The sequence below is a fragment of the Apodemus sylvaticus genome, chromosome 12 (genome assembly GCF_947179515.1).
Source record: "Apodemus sylvaticus chromosome 12, mApoSyl1.1, whole genome shotgun sequence".
NCBI lineage: Eukaryota > Metazoa > Chordata > Mammalia > Rodentia > Muridae > Apodemus > Apodemus sylvaticus.
Window position 1 is genome coordinate 74751885 of NC_067483.1, and position 21093 is coordinate 74772977.

At 45.4% G+C, this 21093-nt stretch overlaps 1 protein-coding gene across 1 annotated transcript; it reads right to left on the reverse strand.

Annotated features, from left to right (window-relative positions):
- Positions 1–922: 922 nt before the first annotated feature.
- Lrrc52 (leucine rich repeat containing 52) lies at positions 923–20378 on the reverse strand. Its single transcript, XM_052201313.1, has 2 exons — positions 19757–20378; positions 923–1245 (listed from the first exon to the last, which is right to left on the reverse strand). The coding sequence occupies exons 1-2, from the start codon at positions 20376–20378 to the stop codon at positions 923–925; spliced, it is 945 nt and encodes a 314-aa protein (XP_052057273.1).
- Positions 20379–21093: the final 715 nt, after the last annotated feature.

Genomic DNA, 21093 nt, shown 5'->3' on the forward strand with positions numbered 1-21093 from the left:
ACAGTGGGACTGCAGTTGTGTCTACTTTGCTGCTCTGATGAGCACTTCAGTCAGGACAATGGCTCACAGCCCACGGAACATCATTTTGGTGTCAGACAGTTATCAATTGCTCCTCTTCTTACCACACCTCTGCGAACTGGAGTTTGCTACTGTGTGGCTGAGTAACGCAAAAACACAAGGGTCATATTGAATAGGTGACCTGGCTGCTTAAGAATTAACCTGGTGGGTGGGTGACATGTGCACAGGACTGGTTACAACACTAGGCAGCTAAGGACTCTACTAACAGTGACATGGCTGTGTGCCTCATATTTCTGTTGGGCCAAGGCATTGAGACGTAGTAGTTACATCTAACTATATTAGACGGTGAGCTTTGGTTATGCTGCTAAGTGTTTGCTAGGGAGGTGGCTTCATGGAAAAGAGAGAAGGTGGCCTCCTGTGGACAGCAGTGAAATATGCTCAGGCCTCAGATTCTCCCTGGCAGGTTACACCATTATCACCTGATCGTTGAGATAATTGTAAGACCGGATGTGAAGATAACATGGCCACACAGTGTTTTCCACTTCGCTGCAGATTGTTTACTCTTTGAGAATTCTCCTAACCCTTGGAGTTTTCATCTCTCTCCTCCACCATTTGCTTCTGAGTCATAGTAATTAAATACAAGTCCACTTGCTTTTAGGGTGGGCTTCCTTGTTATTTCAATGAATCCATCAAGTTTTTTGGACTTTTTATTCCATCCTACTGAGCTCAGAGAAGCACACATGGGCTGGAGGAGCAGGAAGGGTCCAGCCTCTGAAATAACCACCAAATATTTTATTTTACTAGAAGGCTTCAGTCTCCAAGACAGTGATGGTAAGATGGGAGGGCAAGAGAGAAAGCAGGAAGCCAGACCAGGGAAGGCACAATCGGTGGTGCTCTCTGACAGCTAGATCAGTTCAGGGAACCGACGAACCTGGCTGAAGTGTGTGCTGCTTCGAAAAATCTGGTGGGAGAATCTACTCCCAGTTTCATCTTCGGCATCATCCCCGCTCGATGTTCGGAGGGCATTCTGGTACAGCACAGCACACACACCTGTGAGCCAGGCGGCCACAGTGCCTGCAGCGAAGATGCAGAATCCGATGAGCAGTAAGAAGATGTAGTCCTGGTGGTCCAGGTGTGTGATGCACATGTACTGGAGTGGATTCCCCACCTTTGTGATGGGCCACTCTTTCAGCTCAGCGGGCTCCGTGCATGTGGCATTCTGGGCATCTGTGAAGAGAAACACAGCGAACAGGGTGCTGAAACATCAGGATTCTCGGTGTCCTAAGCCAAAGGGAAGGGGTGTCTGGAGGTCACCGCTCAATGTGTGGTCTATGGGCCAACAGTACTAATGGCGCCTAGACTTTGTTAGAAGTGCAGAATCGCCCACAGTAGGCTGTCGGGGTCATCTGCTTTGTAACAAGAGTCCCAGGGCATCTGGTGGCACACTACAGTTTGAAAACTGCTGTGCCTGGAACTACATCTTACACCCAGGCTTAGCCGCATTCAGACCCTCTCTAAGGGAAGGAGACACCCCAACAGTGGGCAGAAGGTTGGAAACATAAGCATAGCAGTTGGAACCTCTGCACCACACTTTACCAGCTTCCCAGTTCTGTCTTTTTCAACCTACCTTTGCCCATCCTGGTCCTTCTCTGTACCAGTGCCCAAGCCACTCAGGGACCTCTTTGTGGGTTGAATGCTAATTGTCCTCCTAAAAGACACACAGTTTGATACCTTTGTTCCTACCTGGTGGTGATATTGAGAGTGGCTGGATCACAAGGGGACAACCTTCTGAAAGGACTCTGGGTCACCTGGTTCACAGCCAGGGGCTTTTAGGAGGTGGGGCCTAGCTGGAGGAGGGAGGTCTTGGAGGTGTGATGGAGAAGGTTCTATCTTTTCCCTGGTTCCCTGCTCATGCTCTGCTCCCTGCTCTGTAGTGTAGGCATGGCCTTGCTCCACTCCGGCCTTGCTCCACTCTGCTCTGCCCTGATGTTCTGTTTGACTGCAAACCCACAGCAAAGTGATGAGCGATTGCAGGCAGAAGTCTCTGAAGTCAAGAGGCAGAGTAAACCTTTGTTCCTTTAAAGTTGTTTCTCTCCTGTATTTTTGTCATATTGATGAAAAGCCAGTTAACAGAGACCACTAATATCACCCAAGAGAATCAGAAACCATTCGCCTTCAGGAAGGGACCAGATTCCCGGAGAAGTCTTGGTGTAGATGTCTGCAGCGCTCGGCATTAAGACTTTGCCAGTAGGTGAAGCAGTTGTGCTTCTCAGCAGTGGCACTGGCACTCACCAGTTGGTCCCACGGATGACTTGAATGGTCAGTCCATGTTAGCGACCAATGCAGCTCCTTCTCTGAATGCTGTCCTAGAGCTCTCGCACAATAGACAGCAGAAGGAAAAGGGGCTTGTTTGTTTGTTCTGCTTTTTCGAGACAGGGTTTCTCTGTGTAGCCCTGGCCGTCCTAGAACTCACTCTGTAGACCAGGCTGGCCTTGAACTCAGAAATCCGCCTGCCTCTGCCTTCCAAGTGCTAGGATTAAAGGCGTGCGCTACCACTGCCTGACGGAAAATGGGGTTCTTGAGCTATCCAATCCAAATTGTCAGTTGCTAGTCATGCAGACGTTGGTAGGATACCTCATTTCCTCTCTAAGTCCTACTTTCCCGTCCACAGGCACAAACCATGATCTGTATTCTCAGGGTAGTTAGCAAGGTGGGAAGGCAGGCTAGTGTGCCAGGTCTGCAGGGCACTTAGAGCACCGCCACAGCTGTTTCTCTAGCTCTGTGGACTGCACCAGGCTGATGTGTATATAGAGGCACCCAGGAGAACACACACAGCACACGATGAGTAAATAGGGGCAGCTCAAAGCCAAGGCCAGCTTCACAGGGGTCAGTTAGTTCATTGTAGTTATAACTATTGCTTTTAGAGTATGCATTTTATCTCAGGTAATGCTTACAACCATCTTGATCTTTATAACATTTTCCTCTTTATCAACAAGGAAATGGAGACTTAGGATGATGTTTCATGATCTGAAGGTTCAAGATACCTCAAAGGATCTAGCCAGGAGGCTGAAGACGGAAGACCAGGACTGGGCTGTTCCAGGGAGTGAAGACACGGGAGCTACAACCAAAGGACATAACAAACCCTCGCCTTTTAGCTCGAGGGTGGGAACTGTGCAACGATGTGGTGGCATCACTGTCCTTGGTGACAAGGACGTTAGGGAAGAAAGTTTGGTTAGGAAATCCTAACAGAAGCCATCTGTGGGAGACTTACAGAGAGGAGTAGCAGGTAGGTTTGGGTGCCTGGGTGGGGTACGGTTCTGCCCCTTACTTCTGTGTCAGTGTTCCAGTAGGAAAGTTACACCACCTCCAGCATCATCAGTAACTCCTGCCGATGGGCTGTTGCTGGAGGCTGTAAATCTAGAAGCCAGCGCAAAGATGCACCAGTGCATTGTTTGCAGCAATCACTGAGAACAAGAGAGGGAGCCATTTCCCTCTAGATTGAAGTCGCCAGGTATCCTTGTGGGCCACCCTGCTCTAATGGACAGGTGTGGAGAAGGGCTGTGGACACCGGTCCACAGGAGGCAGGAATCCGGGCATGCTTCTGCCTGACTGAAAGCTTCCTCAGCTCCACCTGAGAGTTCAAGAACGGAGCCAGGAAGAAGCTGCTGACGCTTCTCCAGGATTTGATCCAGACAGGTTTCCCAGGTCACCTGCTCAAACTGCCAGCGACATATCCAAAGAAAGACAGAAGCGAAAAAGGAAAACGTGGGATTCTGAGGGTCGGAGCTGTGTCTAGGGGTTTATCTCATTCTATTTTTAAAAAGATTTGGCTTTCAAATTGGGGCTTGGGCGTAGAGATGAGACTAAACATTAAACACACACTTCCCCGTTTGAGAGCATTAACTTTGAAAGGAGCAATTAGGCAGCGATTTTAATGCATTGTTAGGCTGCTGTGCGGGTGAGGGATGTGGGTGGCTGTCAGGAAGGAGGCCTGGGCTTCTCCACAGCTCCCTTCTCTCCCCTCCCCCATCACATCACTGTCAAGGCTGAGCCTCCCTCCCAGTCTCCCAACTCTACACTTTCAGGTGCACCAGCTCGGGTCCGATTCACACACAAACGCCAGTTCTTCCCATTCTGTAAGAACTAACCTTAGTCTCTATTCATCTGACACCTTCCCCAGCCGTCGTCGGTCCTCGCAGCTCAGAGGACACGCCCTTTTCTCCTTCATTCTCATTCAAACACAGCCAGAATTCTAACACTCCTGCCACAGTCCACTTGTGTGTGACACGTATTTACATGGCTACCAGAGGGAGTTTTAGCTGTTGAATGTGTAAAGTATTACTCTTATTAATAAGAGCTACTATTCACTGCTATGTGTAAGTGTTTGGAGGTTTTTTTTTTTTTTTTGTTTTTTTTTGGGGGGGGGGTTAGTAATTTTTAAAGACAACTGGATTCTAGTTCAATTCTACTGTGGTTGGAAACATGTTCTGTCATTTTGAAAATCCTTAGAACATTTTTGATAATTTGTATTATGGCCTAGCATCAGGAAAATTTTAGTAAAAATTCATTGTTCTGAAAAATATTTATGTTATCTTTGTTTAGTATATTGCTCTGTTTAAAGTCCCTTAGATTGTGGTTTTATAGAGATCTATGCCCTTGCTGACTTTTATTTTATTTTATTTTTTTCCACTTTTTTTATTGAGTATATTCTTCATTTACATTCTTTATTTACATCTCAAAAGCCTCCCTCCCCAACGATTCCCTACCCTTCCTCCCACCCCCTGCCTCCATGTATATGCCCCTCTACTGACACAGTCCCACCTCCCCCCCAACTTCTTCCCTCTCCTTTTCCCTTTGTTGTGGCCACTATTGAGCCTTTACCTGACCAAAGACCACTCCTCCCACTGATGGCCAAAAAGACATTCCTCTGCCACATTTTTGGCTGGAACCATGTATCCCCCCCTTGGTTGATGGTTCAGTCCCTGGCAGTCTTGGGGTATCTTGGTGTTTGAAGTCATTGTTCTTTCCATGGGGCTATATACCCCTTCAGCTCCTCCGAACCACCCTCCAGATCCTCCACTGGGGACCCCAAGCTCAGTCCAATAGTTGGTTGCTAGTTTCTGCCTCTGAATTTGTAAGGCTCTGGCAGGGCCCCTCTATAGACAGCCATGGCCTGCTCCTTTTGGTACACGCTTCTCATCATAGTGTCGGGGTTTGCTGACTATTATAAGATGAATCCCCAGGTAGGGCACTCTCTGGGCGGCCTTTACTTCAGACTCTGCTCCACACATTGCCTCCCTTGTTGCTCCTGTGAGCATTTTGTTCCCTTTCTCAGAGGAACCATAGCACCCTCACTTAAATCCTCCTTCTTCATGAGCTTTCTGTGCTGGGTGAATTGTAACTTGTTTATTTTGAGCTTTTGAACTCCTTGCTGACTTTTAAATTTAGTTTTATCTTTGTGTGTGTGTATGTGAGTGTTAGTGTGTGTGTAAATGTGTGTTAGTGTGTGTGTGCGTGCGTGCGTGTCTGTGTGTGTGTTGTGTATAAAGGCCAAAGGTTGATCTCCACCTTTGTATATTTTGAGGAAGGGTCTTTTGCTTACCTTCAAACTCGCTGTTTTGGCTAGCCTGGGCTTCCAACAAGCCCCAGGGATCCACCTGTCTTGTGTATGGCCTATGTCTGACTTTTAACATGCTGTTGAGATCCAATCTCAGTTCCTCATGCCTGAGTATTAGGAACTTTACCTACCGAGTCATCTTCCCAGTCTCCCTTGCTGACTTTCTAATCTATGAATAGCGATGGCCTTTCAGTTCTTGGTAGTCTATTGGTTGGTTATTAGTTCCTGTGGGAAGGAATTTTACCTTTTCTAGACAGAGGTTAACTCAAAATTGTCATATTAAAGTCACCATTCCATATAGTTCTGTCATATTTTAAATGACATTAAAAATGCATAAAAAGTTACCAACATTGCCTTTCAGTTATTGGCTAATAGCTCTTACTGCCAGTTAATACTTGTTATGAAGACTGCCTTCTCCTAGGGTGGCTGGACTGAATTATGTTGGCCAGTGTTTGCATTGCTTGTCTTTTCCCATTCCTTCAGTGTTACCATTTTTCTATATATAATGTATATTTTTGTGAGAAACTTAGAGCTGCGATTTTTCTCCCCATCCAAGCTAGTAAAACCTTCTGTTGTCAGTCCGTTGACATTTTATATTGAGTAACTTGTTACTTAGCTTTATATTTATTTCATGTATTTTATGTCCTATTTCTTCACCTTTTTGCCTTCTTGTTTATTATTTAAATCCACTTTCTTAGTTTGTTAGTAAGATATTTTTTTAGTCTGATTTGGCATTTTCAGCAATTATAGACCTATATACTGATGGTGGAATATTTGATGTGTGCTAGCTATTACATGAAATATTAATAAAATTTAGCTGCAAACCCTATTCTGAACCAGCCTGAATGGTAGTTTTAAATATTGCCAGGCTAGGGAATGAATAAACTGCATATCTATTCTTCTCTCTTACATAGGGCAACCTTGTGCTATGCTCTGACAAGCTCCAAGGGGCGTCATTCACATTATATAGATGGTGTGTCTAGACCTCCTGATATCCCTTCTTTCAATACTACTCTAGTGGGCCCAGAACATCTGCCCCAGTTAAAACTCCTAGGCACAATTACAGATGTTATTAATGTTTAACTACTTGCAAATGGTTCCTAAGGAAATGTAAACTATCACCTTGTTTATTTCCGTACACAGCATCTTACTCATAGGCAGTAAACATGTCTTCCAGAACTAGGTGTATGCTGGAGCTAGGGAGTCTGTGCAGTCTGTGCTTCAGAACCATATAGTAGTTGTAATAAGCTTTGAGGCCTCCCTTTGAACTCAGGGTTCCTTCTAAGAGGAACCTTTCCTTGGTCTGTAGAAAAGATCATAGTCCTGGTCAGGGGCCATATTGTACCTGCTCAGGCATTTGGTACAGAAGGAAGCAGGCTCTACGCAGGCTTCTATGAGCACCCATCCCCTCTGTGTGCTCAGGAAATGATCTGCCTGGGATTTGGTGGCTGGGGAGCCTCGAAGAGGGGGGGGGGCCAGGGTAAAAGGAGAGATGGAATTTGAGGATGTTCCTGCAGTGACCTCTCTAGCAATTCTTCTTCCTCTTCCTTTCCTCCTAGTATCTTTTCTCTCTGCAGTATTTAGGATTCAGTTTAGGGTCTAGTGAATACCAGATAACATTTATCACAGAGGAAGAACTCTAACCTCTTTAAAATTGTTGTTTGAAACACAGTCTCCTTAGGTTTCCCAGGCTGTGAGCTCACTCTGTCTATAGTCCAGGAAGCTTTGGACCTGGGATCCTCCCACCACAGCTTCCCAAGTAACTGGGATTATAGGCGAGCCACACCAGGTCTAGCTCAAATTTCAATTTTTGTTGGCTTAAACGTTTTGTCAAGTACTTCTTAGCCTGCTTAGCAGGCATGTCTTTGGCCTGTAGTTTAGAATAGGTTTTCTAGGTGGAATTTGAAGACACAAATCACTATGATATCCTTCTGTGCAATGGATGAAACTCCAGAGATGACTCCTTAGGAGGAAATCTACATGGGGCAGCATAGCAGTCCAACACCAAAGCTGACTGGAGAGCAGGACCTTCACCATGTTCTCAGGAACCTTTCTACTCCTGACACAGGCTCTACCTTTGCCTGTGGGGCTCCATTTCTTCATCTACCTATCTTTCTGTGATAGCCTAAGTCAGGGTCCACCAAACTACAACCTGCTTGTTTTTATAATTTTTTTTTTTTTGGCATAAAATCACTCTGTGCTCGCTAGTTTTATATCAACCTGACACAAGCTAGTGTCATTTTGGAAGACGGAACAACATCAGTTGAGAAAATGACCTCACTAGAGTGGTCTGTGGGAAAGCCTGTGGTACACCCTCATGGATGTCAAGCAATTTATAAAATATCAGGAGTGAAGGGCAGCACTTCTCACCCGAGGACCAGGAAGAAACAAGGGAGTTTCCTTGCTCACATCCTACCCAGAATCAAGGCATAGGCAAACACTGTGGGTCCATCCCCCCACATGTGTGATCTCTCCATGTGCAGTGTTACCCTGGTCTGAGCCACCATCCCCACTCACTTAACCCCCTTTCCTGACAATCTCTTCTACACACAGCAGTGGGAGCCAACTGTCAATCACAAATCTTGCTACTTCTCTGTCAGTGGTGGAAGAAAAGCAAACCCTTGCATGGCTTATTTGCTGCGTGGTCTGGCTTCCGGCCAGGCTGTTCTGTTTCCGTTCATCCCTTCCCTTTCCTCTTGCTGCGGCCATCCTCACCTTCTAGCTTGTCCAGCGCGGTGCATCCTGGTGTCCTTACCGTTGCTCAGTCCCCTGTTTAGAAAACCCCTCCCTCACCTCACTCCATGTTTCCCAGGCTTGGACTTCACCTTTTAATTTCTGCATAGAAGCCACCAGCTAGAGACCACCTGGTCTGAAGGGGCTGCCCGGGCACGCTCTTCCCCTTGGAGTAGTTGTTGTTTATAGCCTTCTTCTCACACGACAATGTAGGCTCCACACAGTATGTCTCTTCCATAGTGGTCTGCCCAGTGCTTGCCCAGACACTCAGAGTCTAGGCTGGGCTTCTCACACTTCAGTAACTGTCACTTGGGGGTAATAAGGGCCTTACTTCACCTTGGCCAAAGACTTGGACCAAAGACCCTTGGCTAGTAAGTAGTATAAGAAGATAAATTGAGACAGGCAAGGGTTTGCCTAACATGACTTTAATTCCAGTCTTGGTTGGTTGGGTGGTTTATTGGTTTGGGAGAGATTTGAATCATTTTTTTAACCTACACTTGCCTGGACTGCACTGTGTAGCCCAGTCTAGTCTTAGACTTTCTGCAGTCCTCCTGCCTCAGACTTCTGAGGGCTAGGATTACAAGTATAAACCACCACATCTAGCTAATTTCAGTCTTAGCTGTATTTTAATGAGATGTATCGAGTATATGCCAGTTTTCCTTTATGTTGAGAAAAAACCCCAGATTTTTCAGGACGGGATGAAAAGAGAGATCCTGGTCTCAGGGCTGGACTTTGCATTCAGTGCCTTACATAGTGTATTCAGTCTGAAAGAGTTTACATCTCTTCCTCTAGAGCCCTGGTACCTCATACTCCTTGTGCATGAAGATCGTAGTAGAGCAATGCCTGCTTACCAGGCTTCTGTCTGTGAACACCACAGTCATCCCCTGCTCTGTATGTTACCAGCACTCAGAGCCCTTCCCCCACCCCTCACCCCCACCCCCAGGAAACCTGGGTCTGCACCTGATTGAAGTGACAGTGGTAAGGAGCATTGTTCAGCAGTCAGGACTGCGGCCCTGAACCCTTCATGTCGATTCATCTTATTTAACTTCTACAACAACACAAGGGAATGCAGACTACATCATTTTCCAGACAAGAAGACTAGGATGCATGAAGATTTTTTTTTTAAATCCTAGTCAAGTAGTTTTTAAGTATTAAAAACCAGGCAGTTCAGGGTTGAGTAGGTAGCTTGGTGGCAGGACATCTGCCTCCTATGCATGTGGCCCTGAGTTTGATTCCCAACACTGTGTAAGAACAGCAGCCTCCACAGCCCACCTCCATTTCACAGTACTTCAAGAACAGAAGGTTGTTCTCACTTGCTGACTTGGCAATGTCATAGGAAACATTGCATGAAATTAGGGGGACCAGGATGGGGGTGGCACTTGAGATGTAATAAATTAAATAATTAATAAAACAAAGAAAGAGAGAAAGTCAGTCTTTGACCTTCATCTCATAGAAAGCGAGGTGCGGGCTCTCAAGGTGACTCAGTGCTTCATTGGCACTTGCCACATTTAGGTTTCCTTCCTTTCCTTCTCCACAGCCCTGGGAGACAGAGAAGGCACCGTTTGCCCCTCCTAATGGGGGCTCCCCTCTTTAGTTATTTTCTCCTGTCTCCTGAGTATTTTCTGAATTAACAGATTAACTAATGATTGGATCTATGTTTTCCTCAGAAAGACACTCTTGTTCCAGCTCAGTTATCACCCTGCATCCTTTGTCCCACCTCCAACTAGAAGGGAGACGTCCTAGATGGCAGACACATTGTGTGCCCTTCCCTCTGCACCTTCCATAGCCCACCCCGATGGGTTCAGTCTCATCCCAGGGACCTGGTAGTCAAATATGATGGGCAGTCTTGGGTCTTCTAGGGTGCTGCTGTTTGGTGACTGTCTTCTTCAAATGTCCTTTCTGCCCTGTCCCCCCTCCCTATGTTCATGCTCAGCATGCTTCTTGAGTTATGTCCCCCTTTCAATAACATGACATTCCCAAGAGCTTCTGTGCATGTCCCATAGAGCACTTCATTCTAAACCTTCCCTTTGATGGTCTCATTTCATTTGAGTTCAGTGATCGCCAGAGACAGTGATTCTCCATGTGTATTTGATGACCTGCTCTCTATTCTGAGCTTACTAATGCTCATTGTCACACACAGGATGTATTGCTCAGCAACTAAGGATTTAGCCTTCTTGGTACCCCTTCTTCAAGAGCCCTGGGAACACCAGGAATAACAGGACTTGCCTCCAGGTGGGAGATACCTAAGCTTACCAGAACAGAGAGGGTGGACAGGGAGGGGGGCTCTGGGAAGATAATGCCAGAGTCAGCGGGCTCCAGTCAGCTCTGACTCACCCCCACCAAACCTGAAACACACACACACACACACACACACACACACACACACACACACACACACGGCGTTGTGTCTCCTGTCTATAGCAGCTAATCATAATGCAGTAAACTGTAAGTAGAAATGGTGTCTACACAACCTCTACCTATGACAGACTGTGCCATAGGCAAAGACCTGTGTGTGAGGTAACCTAGGAAGATCACAACTACCTCCCAGGAGCTTCGAGAAGGTTAATCCAGCAAAACTAAGGGGAACTTTGGCAACTGCACCTATAGGGTATTGGGGATCAAACTCAGGGTCTCATATCTACTCAGTAAATATCCTACCATCAAGATCTAAGGCTAGCAACACCTACAAGGTCAGAAATTAGCAGCTCTAGCAGGTGATAAATGACTTGCACACAGTCAAGATTAGTAGCTAAGAGATGAAGTCAGAGACGTACAGAGGGAAGCTTGAGTTACCTATAACTGGGTGGAGAGCACATGCCCATCTCCCTGGTTAGACCATAAGAACACGCAGTGTGTCACCCCTAACTTGGCCTCTGATAAATGTTCAGATAAAACCACCACACACAGCATGGTCCCCAGATAGTTATTCAGGGTCCTTCAGGGATGGACCCTTGTCTCTCTACTTGCATCCACCATCCTGGATTCTGCCAGCATGCTCCTTAGCTGTGGAGATGGGGAACTCAGCTTGGCTGTTCTGGCCAGCCTCTTACTGTTACCTTCTGGAAGCCTGAGTTTGCTAGGAGGGTTGAGAAGTCATGTGGAGAACCATGGAGCTTCCCTGCTTGACCTTTAGACAACTTACCCCCAAGGATCCCATTTGGTTTGAGTAAGGGAGCCTATCAGAACAACCTGGCTGGCCACCCTTTTTGGGGGGTGTTTTATGCCTTCCCCTTTATGCCCCTTCACTGTCCTCAGAAAGATGATCTTCTAGTATCAAGGCCAGGGAATGTTTTTATAAGATCCGACAGCCTGGCTGGCGGAGCAGTTGACGATGTTCAAGCCATCTGCTGCACAGAAGTTCTCATTTTCTCTCAGCTCCGCTCCCTACCTCTGCCTGCCTCTAGTCTTTATTTCAATTGCTCTGATGGAGGAGCTTGGAGCTGGGTTAACATTTATAGTGAAATGGTGCAAGACCTGAATTCATTCTGGAAATCTACGTTTTGGCACAGCTGAGGATGACTTTGTACTTGGTGTGTTGAAACGGGGCCACTATCCTATTATAGCTGCCTGGATACAGGATGAAATAGCCACAGAATGAAACTCAGATGTTCTCTGTTCAAAGTGCCCTCGCAATGACTTGGACCTGAAGTAGCGCATGACCCAAACCATCTGTTTCCTGCAGATGTTCCTCAGTTGCCTCGGGTACCCACCTCTGTGTCACCCTTGCTCAGACTCCTCCTTGATTTTTGGGCCCCACCACTGGGCTCAGTTAGAACTGCCTAAGGACTACAATTTAAGAGTTGACACAAGGGGACCTAAAACTGCCCCATTTCTATCTCTGTTAGCCAGTTGCTTTCTGAATTCTTGATTTCTGATGGTTTCTTGTTAAGTGTCCCATGAGGGAGACATTTCAAAACATTATTATCCATTAGCATCTCAGGGCGAATTAGCTTGTTCTCCAGTGAGAACAGCCACAGAAACTCTGGAACACAGGATGCTGCCGTAGGCTGTCTGAGAAGTGGCCGAAGGAAACTTTCATTGGGCCGTGGATGACTCAGAATCTCAGGAGTGGAATTTTAGTGCTCATTAGAGTTTAAGGGCCTGCCTCTGCTTTGGGTGTCAGGCCTGGGAGGAGAGCCTGGGGTGCTGCTGGGGTGCTGACTACCTTGTGGCAAAAAAGTTGATGGGGCTTAACACGGGGACTAGAAAGGTGCCAGAATCAGAGACTTCCTGCTTCTTCCTTTCCCTTCCTCCTAAGGTTGTAGCCATCTGTACCAGGAATACTTCCGTCTCCCTTTACCCACCATGCACTTGTTTACTTGAGATCCTATCTGTTGAGCATCCATCTCCTCTTCTATCAAGAGTGTTTTATCTTTCTGTTTACATCTGAAGCATTCAAGATAAAAGGGTCTTTGAGAATTTCAAGTTTTGTTTTCCTACTTTGAAAACAAGAAAAATGGGACTGGAGAGATGGCTCAGAGGTTAAAAGCATTGTTCTTCCAGGGGTCCTGAATTCAATTCCTAGTAACCTCATGGTGGCTCACAACCATCTATAATGAGATCTGGTACCCAATTCTGGCCTGCAAGCATACATGCAGACAGAATGCTGTATACATAATAAACATATCTTAAAAAAAAAAACAGAACAAGAAAAGCAAGACTCAAAGTGAGGAAGTAGCTCTCTCAAAGTCACTCAGTGGTGTTGCTACAACCAGGGCAGAGCTTTATGGCTTTCCAGTCTATGTTATGTCTCTTCTATCTGACCTTATTAGACAAGAATTAGAACTTCTCTGTGTTACAATGTTCTTCGCATATTTTGCATACAGAAGAATATAATAAGTCTTTTAGCGTCAAGTAGGTGGATGTGCCCACTAACAAGAAAATTGTATAAAAATGGAGAAGAATCTTGGACTTGGATGGCAGTATATATCCGTGCTGGAATGGACCCAGTAGTCACTTGCCTGTGAGAACATTTGTTTAGCTATGAAATGTTCCCCCAAAACTAATCTTGAAGGCTTGATCACTAACGTAATGTTCAGTCAGAGGTCCTTCAAGAAACTATTGAATTGTGGGTGCTCTGACCTAATCAATGGGTTAATCCACTGATGAATTCATAATCTGAGACTGGTCTTGGGAGGTGGTTGAAACTAAAAAGCAGGGTGTCATCGTAGGAAGTAGGTCACTTCCTCCTTTATCTCTCGGCTCTAAGTCTAGAAACCATGGAGACAGTCAACTGTGGACTTAAATCTTTGAAACATGAGGCCAAACCACCATTTTTTTCCTTTATGTTATTGTCTCAGGTATCTTATCGAAGCAAAAGCAAAACCAAACCAAACGAAACTCTAAACCAAAAACAAATACCAACCAACCAACTAAACGACCCAATAATGCCCTCTAACACAAACTAAGGTAATAATGGATTCAGCTTAAGGCTGTGTTAAATGTCTGGCCTAGCATGAAAGCCACTATCCTGTGTGACTATTTCAATGGGTTGAAATAAATAACAGTTAGAAATACGGTTCAGTAGTACTCCAAAATTCAAGAGCTAAATAGCCACATACAACTAATGGCTCCTATATTGGATATCACTTAAGGTGTTCACAGTGCTGCAGAAACTTCTGCTGGCTGCCTTGGGGCCAGACATTGGGGGTAAAGGGGATCCAGTATAGCTACCAGGAGCTTGGGGCTCAGTGACCTTTTTGGAGCATATCCTAGAAATATTTAACACCGTCCCACTGTCCCTGGAAAAGAAATATCCTGGGAAGAATTCAGTAGTCACTCTCACCTTCAGATATCACTAATGGCTGGAAAATTACAGCTTCGGCCAGGGAATGACAACTTCACCTGTGTGCTGACTTGGGCTGAAAAGGAAATAGAATGCATGCATCTGTTTTAACCCTGTCCTCACCAGGGCTCAGCAAGGTGCCTGGCATCTGTCATATCATAACATACTTCCATTTCTGCTATCTTTTGCATTTGGAAAGTGAACTGAGTCACACTGAATACGTTCCTGCCTGTGCTTAGAGCAGCATTGTAGGATTCTGTTCTGATAATAGTTCCAAGCATCTTGTTCCTTTGGGAAAGTTTCAATATTCCTGTTTCATATAACGTTATGATGAATTGAGGTGGACAAAACATTTCACTTTCCTGTAAGCCTCCCTTTCCGTGGGGCTAAGTCTCCCTAGAGCTCAGGATGAGTTGGAGGAGAAGAACGTACCCTCATGCCTTGTCTTGAGTCCCCTCCATTTCCTGTCAGGACCTCATCTTCCTTCAAGGCTTTCCACTGTCACAGAATTTATTTTAGCTAATTAGAGAGCCCAATAATTCACCCCTTCCTCTGATATGAGAGCCGATAATGCCGTAGGGATACTTATGCTCCTCAGGAAGTTAGTATACCGCCAGGGACCTTTTCAAGGTCACAGTATTGCGGGCGTGAACAAACCTATGTCTAATTTCAGCTCAGAAGTAGGCAGTAGCTGGGGAGAAATGGAGTAAAGCCTTGCTCAGCACTTGCAAATCACAAGGCTATGCCACCACCCCTCTGTTGGGCTGACTTTGCTTCTTGCCTAGAAAACTGTACATTCACATCTGCCTCTGGAAGTGGCATTTTCTTTGGGTTGAACTATAAGATCCAGACTCAGTGATGCAGGCCCAGCTACCTTGGTGTTGCTGATCCAACCTGAAGCTCATAACTCACTGATAAGTAACCAGGTCTTGATTTTGGCCTTCAGTTTGGCTTTCCAGGGTATGGAATTCTGTGCTCTCAATTTACCTAATATCCAACTCCTTCCAGGAATCCCCTCATCTCTTTCCTCATGGATTAAAGTACAAAGTCGTAATGATCACCTTTCCAAATTCTACACACGCCCTGTCGGTACCTATGTTGCCCTCCTGTTTCTTAGACAGAACACTGTGTGTGAGCCTTCCTGAAGCCCACCTCTTCTTCAAGGAACTGCTTGGCTGACATCTCTACAGTCCTGTACATTTCTTACATCTACCAACCATTTGTTTACAGAATGCTTATGAAGTGTCAAGCGTAATGCTAATAGCACTTCATAAATGTTCTTGTTTCATCATTATGACAGCCCCATGTAGGTTGGATCTATTATTATCCATGTCTTAAAGATGAAGAAATCAAAGTTCAGAGAGGTTAAATGACTTATCTGATATCCTATAGATAGTAAGTGGCAGGCTAGGATCATAACATGTCTATTTCTCTCGAGGACCCAAGCTTTCAGCTCTGGGCTCTGTGCTGTCTGCATAGTAGTTGTCCCATCATACAGAATCAAAGTTGGTGTCTAGGCAGATACTGGCTCCAGTTTTATTTAGCTCTGCTGTGCCCCAGACTTTGTGTGTGTGTGTGGGGGGGGCACATAACAATGGTGCTGATCGCCTAGTGTCATGTGACTCTGTCTACAGTCTCAGAGCCTGGGTTGTTACACCCATTGGCAATTGTTTGGCAATGGAAGAATGAAGAGTTGAGAGCTAAATGGTAGCATGGAAATCTGTTGCTTCATAGATTTTTCTAAAAAACTATTTTTATTTTATGCGTATGGGTGGGTGGTTTGTTTGTGTGTATTGTAAGTATACCACATGCACTCAGTGACTGCTGGAATCAAAAAAGGGTATCTGATCCTGTGGAATTGGAGTTATATACAGTGGTGCAGGGCACTAGAAAACTGAACCCAGGTCCTCCACAAGAACAAATGCTCTTACCTCCTGAGCCATCTTTCCAGCCTTTCACCTCTCGTTTCATAAGGAACATAGAGATCGACATTCTACCTCCATACTGTCTGCCCTTAATACTGCACCACAGGGACCACACAAGTGATATCAGGTAGTACCTCCTTACTGTAAAGGAACCTGCGTGCGAACTGGATTCCCCTTTACTAAAAGGCTACTCTGCTTATGTCATTATTTCTTCCTCTATCCTAAACTGTGGATATCTAGTGAGAGAAGTGTGAGTTCCATTCTAGAACATGTCAAGTTCACCATTTTGACAGCAAATGTGATATAAGTAGGAGAGTTTATAATTGAGGGTTCAGCAAGAATGTTTGTGTATATACATAATGTTTAACCTGTAATATATAGGAGAGTCAATTGAAATAGTGCTTCCTTTTCATTAAAGTCTAGCTAAAGGGTGAGAGGCATATAGTGAATTTTACTGAAGGTTCAGTTTGGTGTATGTTTGTGTGTACAAGTGGATATATGTGCATTTATGCATGTATGTATGTTATATAGTTGTAATTTATAGGCAGGTATGTATATATGTATATGGCTCTACCTACCATTGTATGTGTTTGTTTATGTGCTTTTGATGTGTTTGCCTGCATGCTTACTCATGGGTTTGTGTGTGTGTGTGTGTGTGTGTGTGCATGTGAATGTGTGAAAGGAAAGAGGAGGCAGAAGAGGAAGAGGAGGAAGGTAAGGAGGCGGGAGAGAATGAATATGAGATTGAATGAGACCCAAAGAGGACCAGCACTAGAAAAGATTAATTCTTTTGGAGTTTGAGTAGATTATGAGAAATTTGGTAGTTCCTGTTAACCAATGTAAATGATCTCTTGTGAGTTCTAAGTAGTAGGCAGATAAGAAATAAAACTACTTTAGTTATATTTAACAAACCTGATACAAGATCATAGTTATATGATTTTCAGATTTAAAAGATAATACAGTCTCATAAAGACCCTGCTATAGTTTGGTTCTAAAATGTTACCCAAAAGTCTGTGGAAAATGTTAAAGGTCTGGTCCTAATTCCATGCAGCTATTAGTAGGTTGAAGAACCTCTAAGAGGAAGGGACTAGGAACTTGTGCAGCTGGCTACATGCCCTTGAAAGGGGTGTTGGGACCACTGTCCCTAGAGCAGTGCCTTCTGCTATAGGTTCTCAATGCTTTGTTTCAGGTGTAAAAGGAGATCATGGAACCTTCAAAACTCTGAGCCAAAAATGACTGGATTTTCTCAGGTATTTTGCCAACTGTCCTTAAACTGACCTCAGACCTCAACTGGCTCAGACCTTAATTTGAAATTAATTTTCTTTATATGTTTTAGTAGTGTGATTTTGGTCAAGCCAGTCTATCGAGACACGGGAGGATAAACTCACAGAGATTTGTCCGGCCATGGCCTATTCATGTTTTCTGAGATACCAGCAGTGAACAGGAGCAGTGGGATCACGTTTCTCCCACAAGTGGCCTATAAGGCTCCTCTGGGCCTCTGGACAGCAGGGGATGAGGCAATCAGCAGTTGTGGGTCCTACAGGCTAGTGGAGGAAACTGTGTCTCCTTTTATCTATGAGGGGTTTCTGAACTTGGCAAGACAATGATGTCTTCTGCTGTCTTTGAAAACATGCAGTGAAAAAGACCTGCTTTATAATCTTGTTCAATTATGGATTGAATTGAAAGAGTCAAGGAGTCCAAAGGAGTTAGCTGAAAATCTAAGAAGACACAACTGTAAAGGCAGAAAATTGATTAAGGAAAATTGCATGAAAGCTTGGTGAACTGCATAGTAGGCTTAGGAGCCAGAATAGAAGGTAAATTGTCATGGTGTAGTCAGGTAGGGTAGGAGGTTGCCTTGGCAACCTGGTAGCCACTGCTCAAGGAAGATGTGTATGTATAGCTGGATTATACAAGACCAGCACAAGATTGAGCCTGTTCACATTCTGGGGTGGATATGGGAGAGGGACTCATAAGGTCTTAACCCTTCTGAGGAGCTTTTGGCAGTTAATGGTTACTAAGGAAGGGGAAGACATTTTCTTCAATGATGTAGCCAATGCTAAGTTGCCCCGGTTTCTATAAATAATACCTTACCTATGTTCAATTAAACTCCTCTCTCTCTCTCTGTCTCTCTCTGTCTCTCTCTGTCTCTGTCACTCTCTCTTGTACACACACACACACACACACTACATGAAAGAAGAGAAACTAGTGGGAAAGGAGTGGGAGCGTGATAAGAGACAATGGGGGAGTGAATATAACATATAGATAAGTAACAAATGCTAATTAAAACACATTTGGGCACTAAAAATGTATATTTATGTATGTATGTATGTATGTATATATGTATGTATGTATGTATGTATGTATGTATGTATGTATGTGTGTGTGTGTATGTATGTATTGGCAGGAAAAGGTGATGTCTTTGCACCAGATACGATGTGAGCTGACAGGAATAGTCACATTTAGGAACTACATTTAATGTATGGCAGTTGACCCTCTGGTAGAGAACTCCGCAGAAGCCACATTCTCTGGCTCTTAGAGAAGATAGTAAGGAAGCTACTTAAGGCCACCACGCCTATCTTCAGACTTAGTGCTACTGAAAAGATTTCTGACAAAGGTGCAGTTCCTCTTTTGTTGTTCTAACAATTTAGGATGAGATTTTTGGCAGTTGCCTAGGGCACAAAGGTTAAGGAGGCATTTCCTCTGAGTGCTTATTCTCAGTGTGTCCTTAAATATGGTCTGGAAATCCTGGCTTGCTTCACTCTAGTGGACTTCCTGTCTGGAAGGCCTTTTAAGACATGGCCACCGGGAGCTCTGGAGGGCTGATGACTCTCTGTCCACCAGTTCTGCAGTGCCATTCTTGGCTAGGAGTTGCCATGTCAGAGGGACAATAGCCGTGGCCCCAGGCTTTCTGTAAGGGCCTCACTTCTCTGGAGCTCTGACTTGCCTGGGATTGAAGGATACGGCAGAGTCCCAGGGATGAGGATATGAGGCACTGGGGAACAGAAGGCGCCGTGGCAGAGAGGCTCGGCTCAGGGGCAGCACCTAGCTTGGAACTCCACAGGTAAGGCTATAACACCGGCTTCTCCCTGCCTGACTCGTCCCTGTGAGGCCAGCATTTTGAAACCCTTCTATCAAAGGCTTTCCTTTCCTCCTCTGTCTTTTGCTCTTATGCCTCTCTCCCTCCCTGAGTCCTGTTGGATTCCCTCTCACCTATGAAGGGCCGAATTTATTTTAGATCCTGGAAAAATTCAGTCACAGCATTAATCATATTAACACAGTTTACCCACGGTGCCCAGGGCCCTTGAATTACTTTGTAACTTTACAAATACAGTACACATTTTGTATCATTTACATACCATTTCATTGGCTACAATTCTGCAAATTATGTAATATGTACCAGTTTTATGGAATAGGAAACAGGTGCAGAGAAATGAGATTTTTTCAAAGGCACAGGAGTGGCAGGTGACGTATTTGAACTCTAAATTCTCATTCTAGAACTTTTACTATTAAGCATTATTGCCTCTCTAGTCAACCCAAGGAATGGTCGGGCCAAACAGTAACAGAACTTTTAAATCATCTTCACCCAGCTTTCCCTCCCATCCTGACCATCTTTTGAATACCCTTCTGAGAAACCAATCCCGCCCATGGCCTCACACCTGCTCCCAATCAACCCCCTACCTGGGTGGTCCATATGAGACACTAATAAGTGGATGGTGAAGTCCAGGAAGGAGCAGTTGCATATCCAGGGATTCCCACTTAGGTACAGGGTCTGGAGCACCACCAGGTGGTGGAAGCCATTATGGTCGATGATCTGCAGTCCGGTGTTTCTGAGGTCCAGGTACCGCAAAGAGGTGGTGTTGGCAAAGACATATTTGTCAAGATACAACAGGTGAGGGTTGTGTGAAATGTTCAGCCGCACCAGGTTGGTGAGCACCGAGAAACCGAACGGGGAGATGGCAGATAGGTTGTTGGAGCTGAGGTCAAGGTAGATGAGTTTGAAGATCCCGATGAAGGTATAATCCATCACCTCTCGAATCCGGTTGTTATGACAGTCCAGGTAAACGAGGTCACTGAGGAATCCTAGCTGCAGAGCTGGCAAGCTAGTGATTTTGTTATTGTTCAGGTAGAGCCTCCGGGTGTTCAGAGGAATGTCAGTTGGGTACTCCGTTAGCTGCAAATCTGTGCAGACTACTTCTTGGTCTTGACACACACAGTTGTTTGGACACTTGGACCCTGAAACCAGCCCCATTCCAAGAGAAAAGAGTAACAACTTGGAGCTAGGGCCTGAAGTAAGGGACATAGTAAGAACCACAATTCCCCTCCTTCTACCTTCCTGAGGGCGGGTACAAGCTGTCCTTCTGATCTGAAGGCTGCCGAGGGGTGGGGCAGGGCAGGGGATGGGTGCTGGAAAAAACTCTAACACTCTAGCTTTGTGCAAAGCAATTTTCCATTACAGGAGAACTGAATAGAAGTTGAAACACGAGGCCCAGTGCCCTGCTGCCGGCTTGGTGACTCCGCTGCTTGCTCAGTCCGAGTGCTGTTGGAAGCGTGCCCACTTGGCGGCTTTGAAAGGTCTCACCCTTTCCCTGCCTTTGTAAGTGAAGGGGAGCCAGGGGAGAACCGCATGACAATGAGGTTGCCAGTTGACACTTTTGTGATGTCAGCAGCCTCGGGAGATTCTGGGGCAGAGGGAGTGAGGCGGCTCACCTCTCCTTCTGGGTGGTCAGGGGTGTTTTGGGCATGTGGGTAAGCTTGCTCTCTGGACGAGTTGGGATGCAGGTGTGGGGGGACACACATGAGGGCACTGTGTGCATGTGTGTGCCAGTGCATGCTTGCAGTGCTCATATCAGCTCTGCACGGAGGTGTCAGAGAGGATTTGGCTAGATATGAGCTTTTAATTCATTCATAGTGGGAACCTGGGATGTCTCCAGCCCTATCACACTTTCTGACGATCAGTTCTCAGAGCAGATCTTTTCTTGAGTTCTAAATTTTGAGGGTGCTAGTTGTTTTTAGAA

Coding starts and splice junctions, on each gene's coding strand:
- Lrrc52 (XM_052201313.1), bottom strand. CDS start 20,378: ATGTCCCTTACTTCAGGCCCTAGCTCCAAGTTGTTACTCTTTTCTCTT. Junction 1,246..19,756: donor GTCTCATATGGACCACCCAG/GTAGGGGGTTGA, acceptor TTCTCTTCACAG/ATGCCCAGAATGCCACATGC.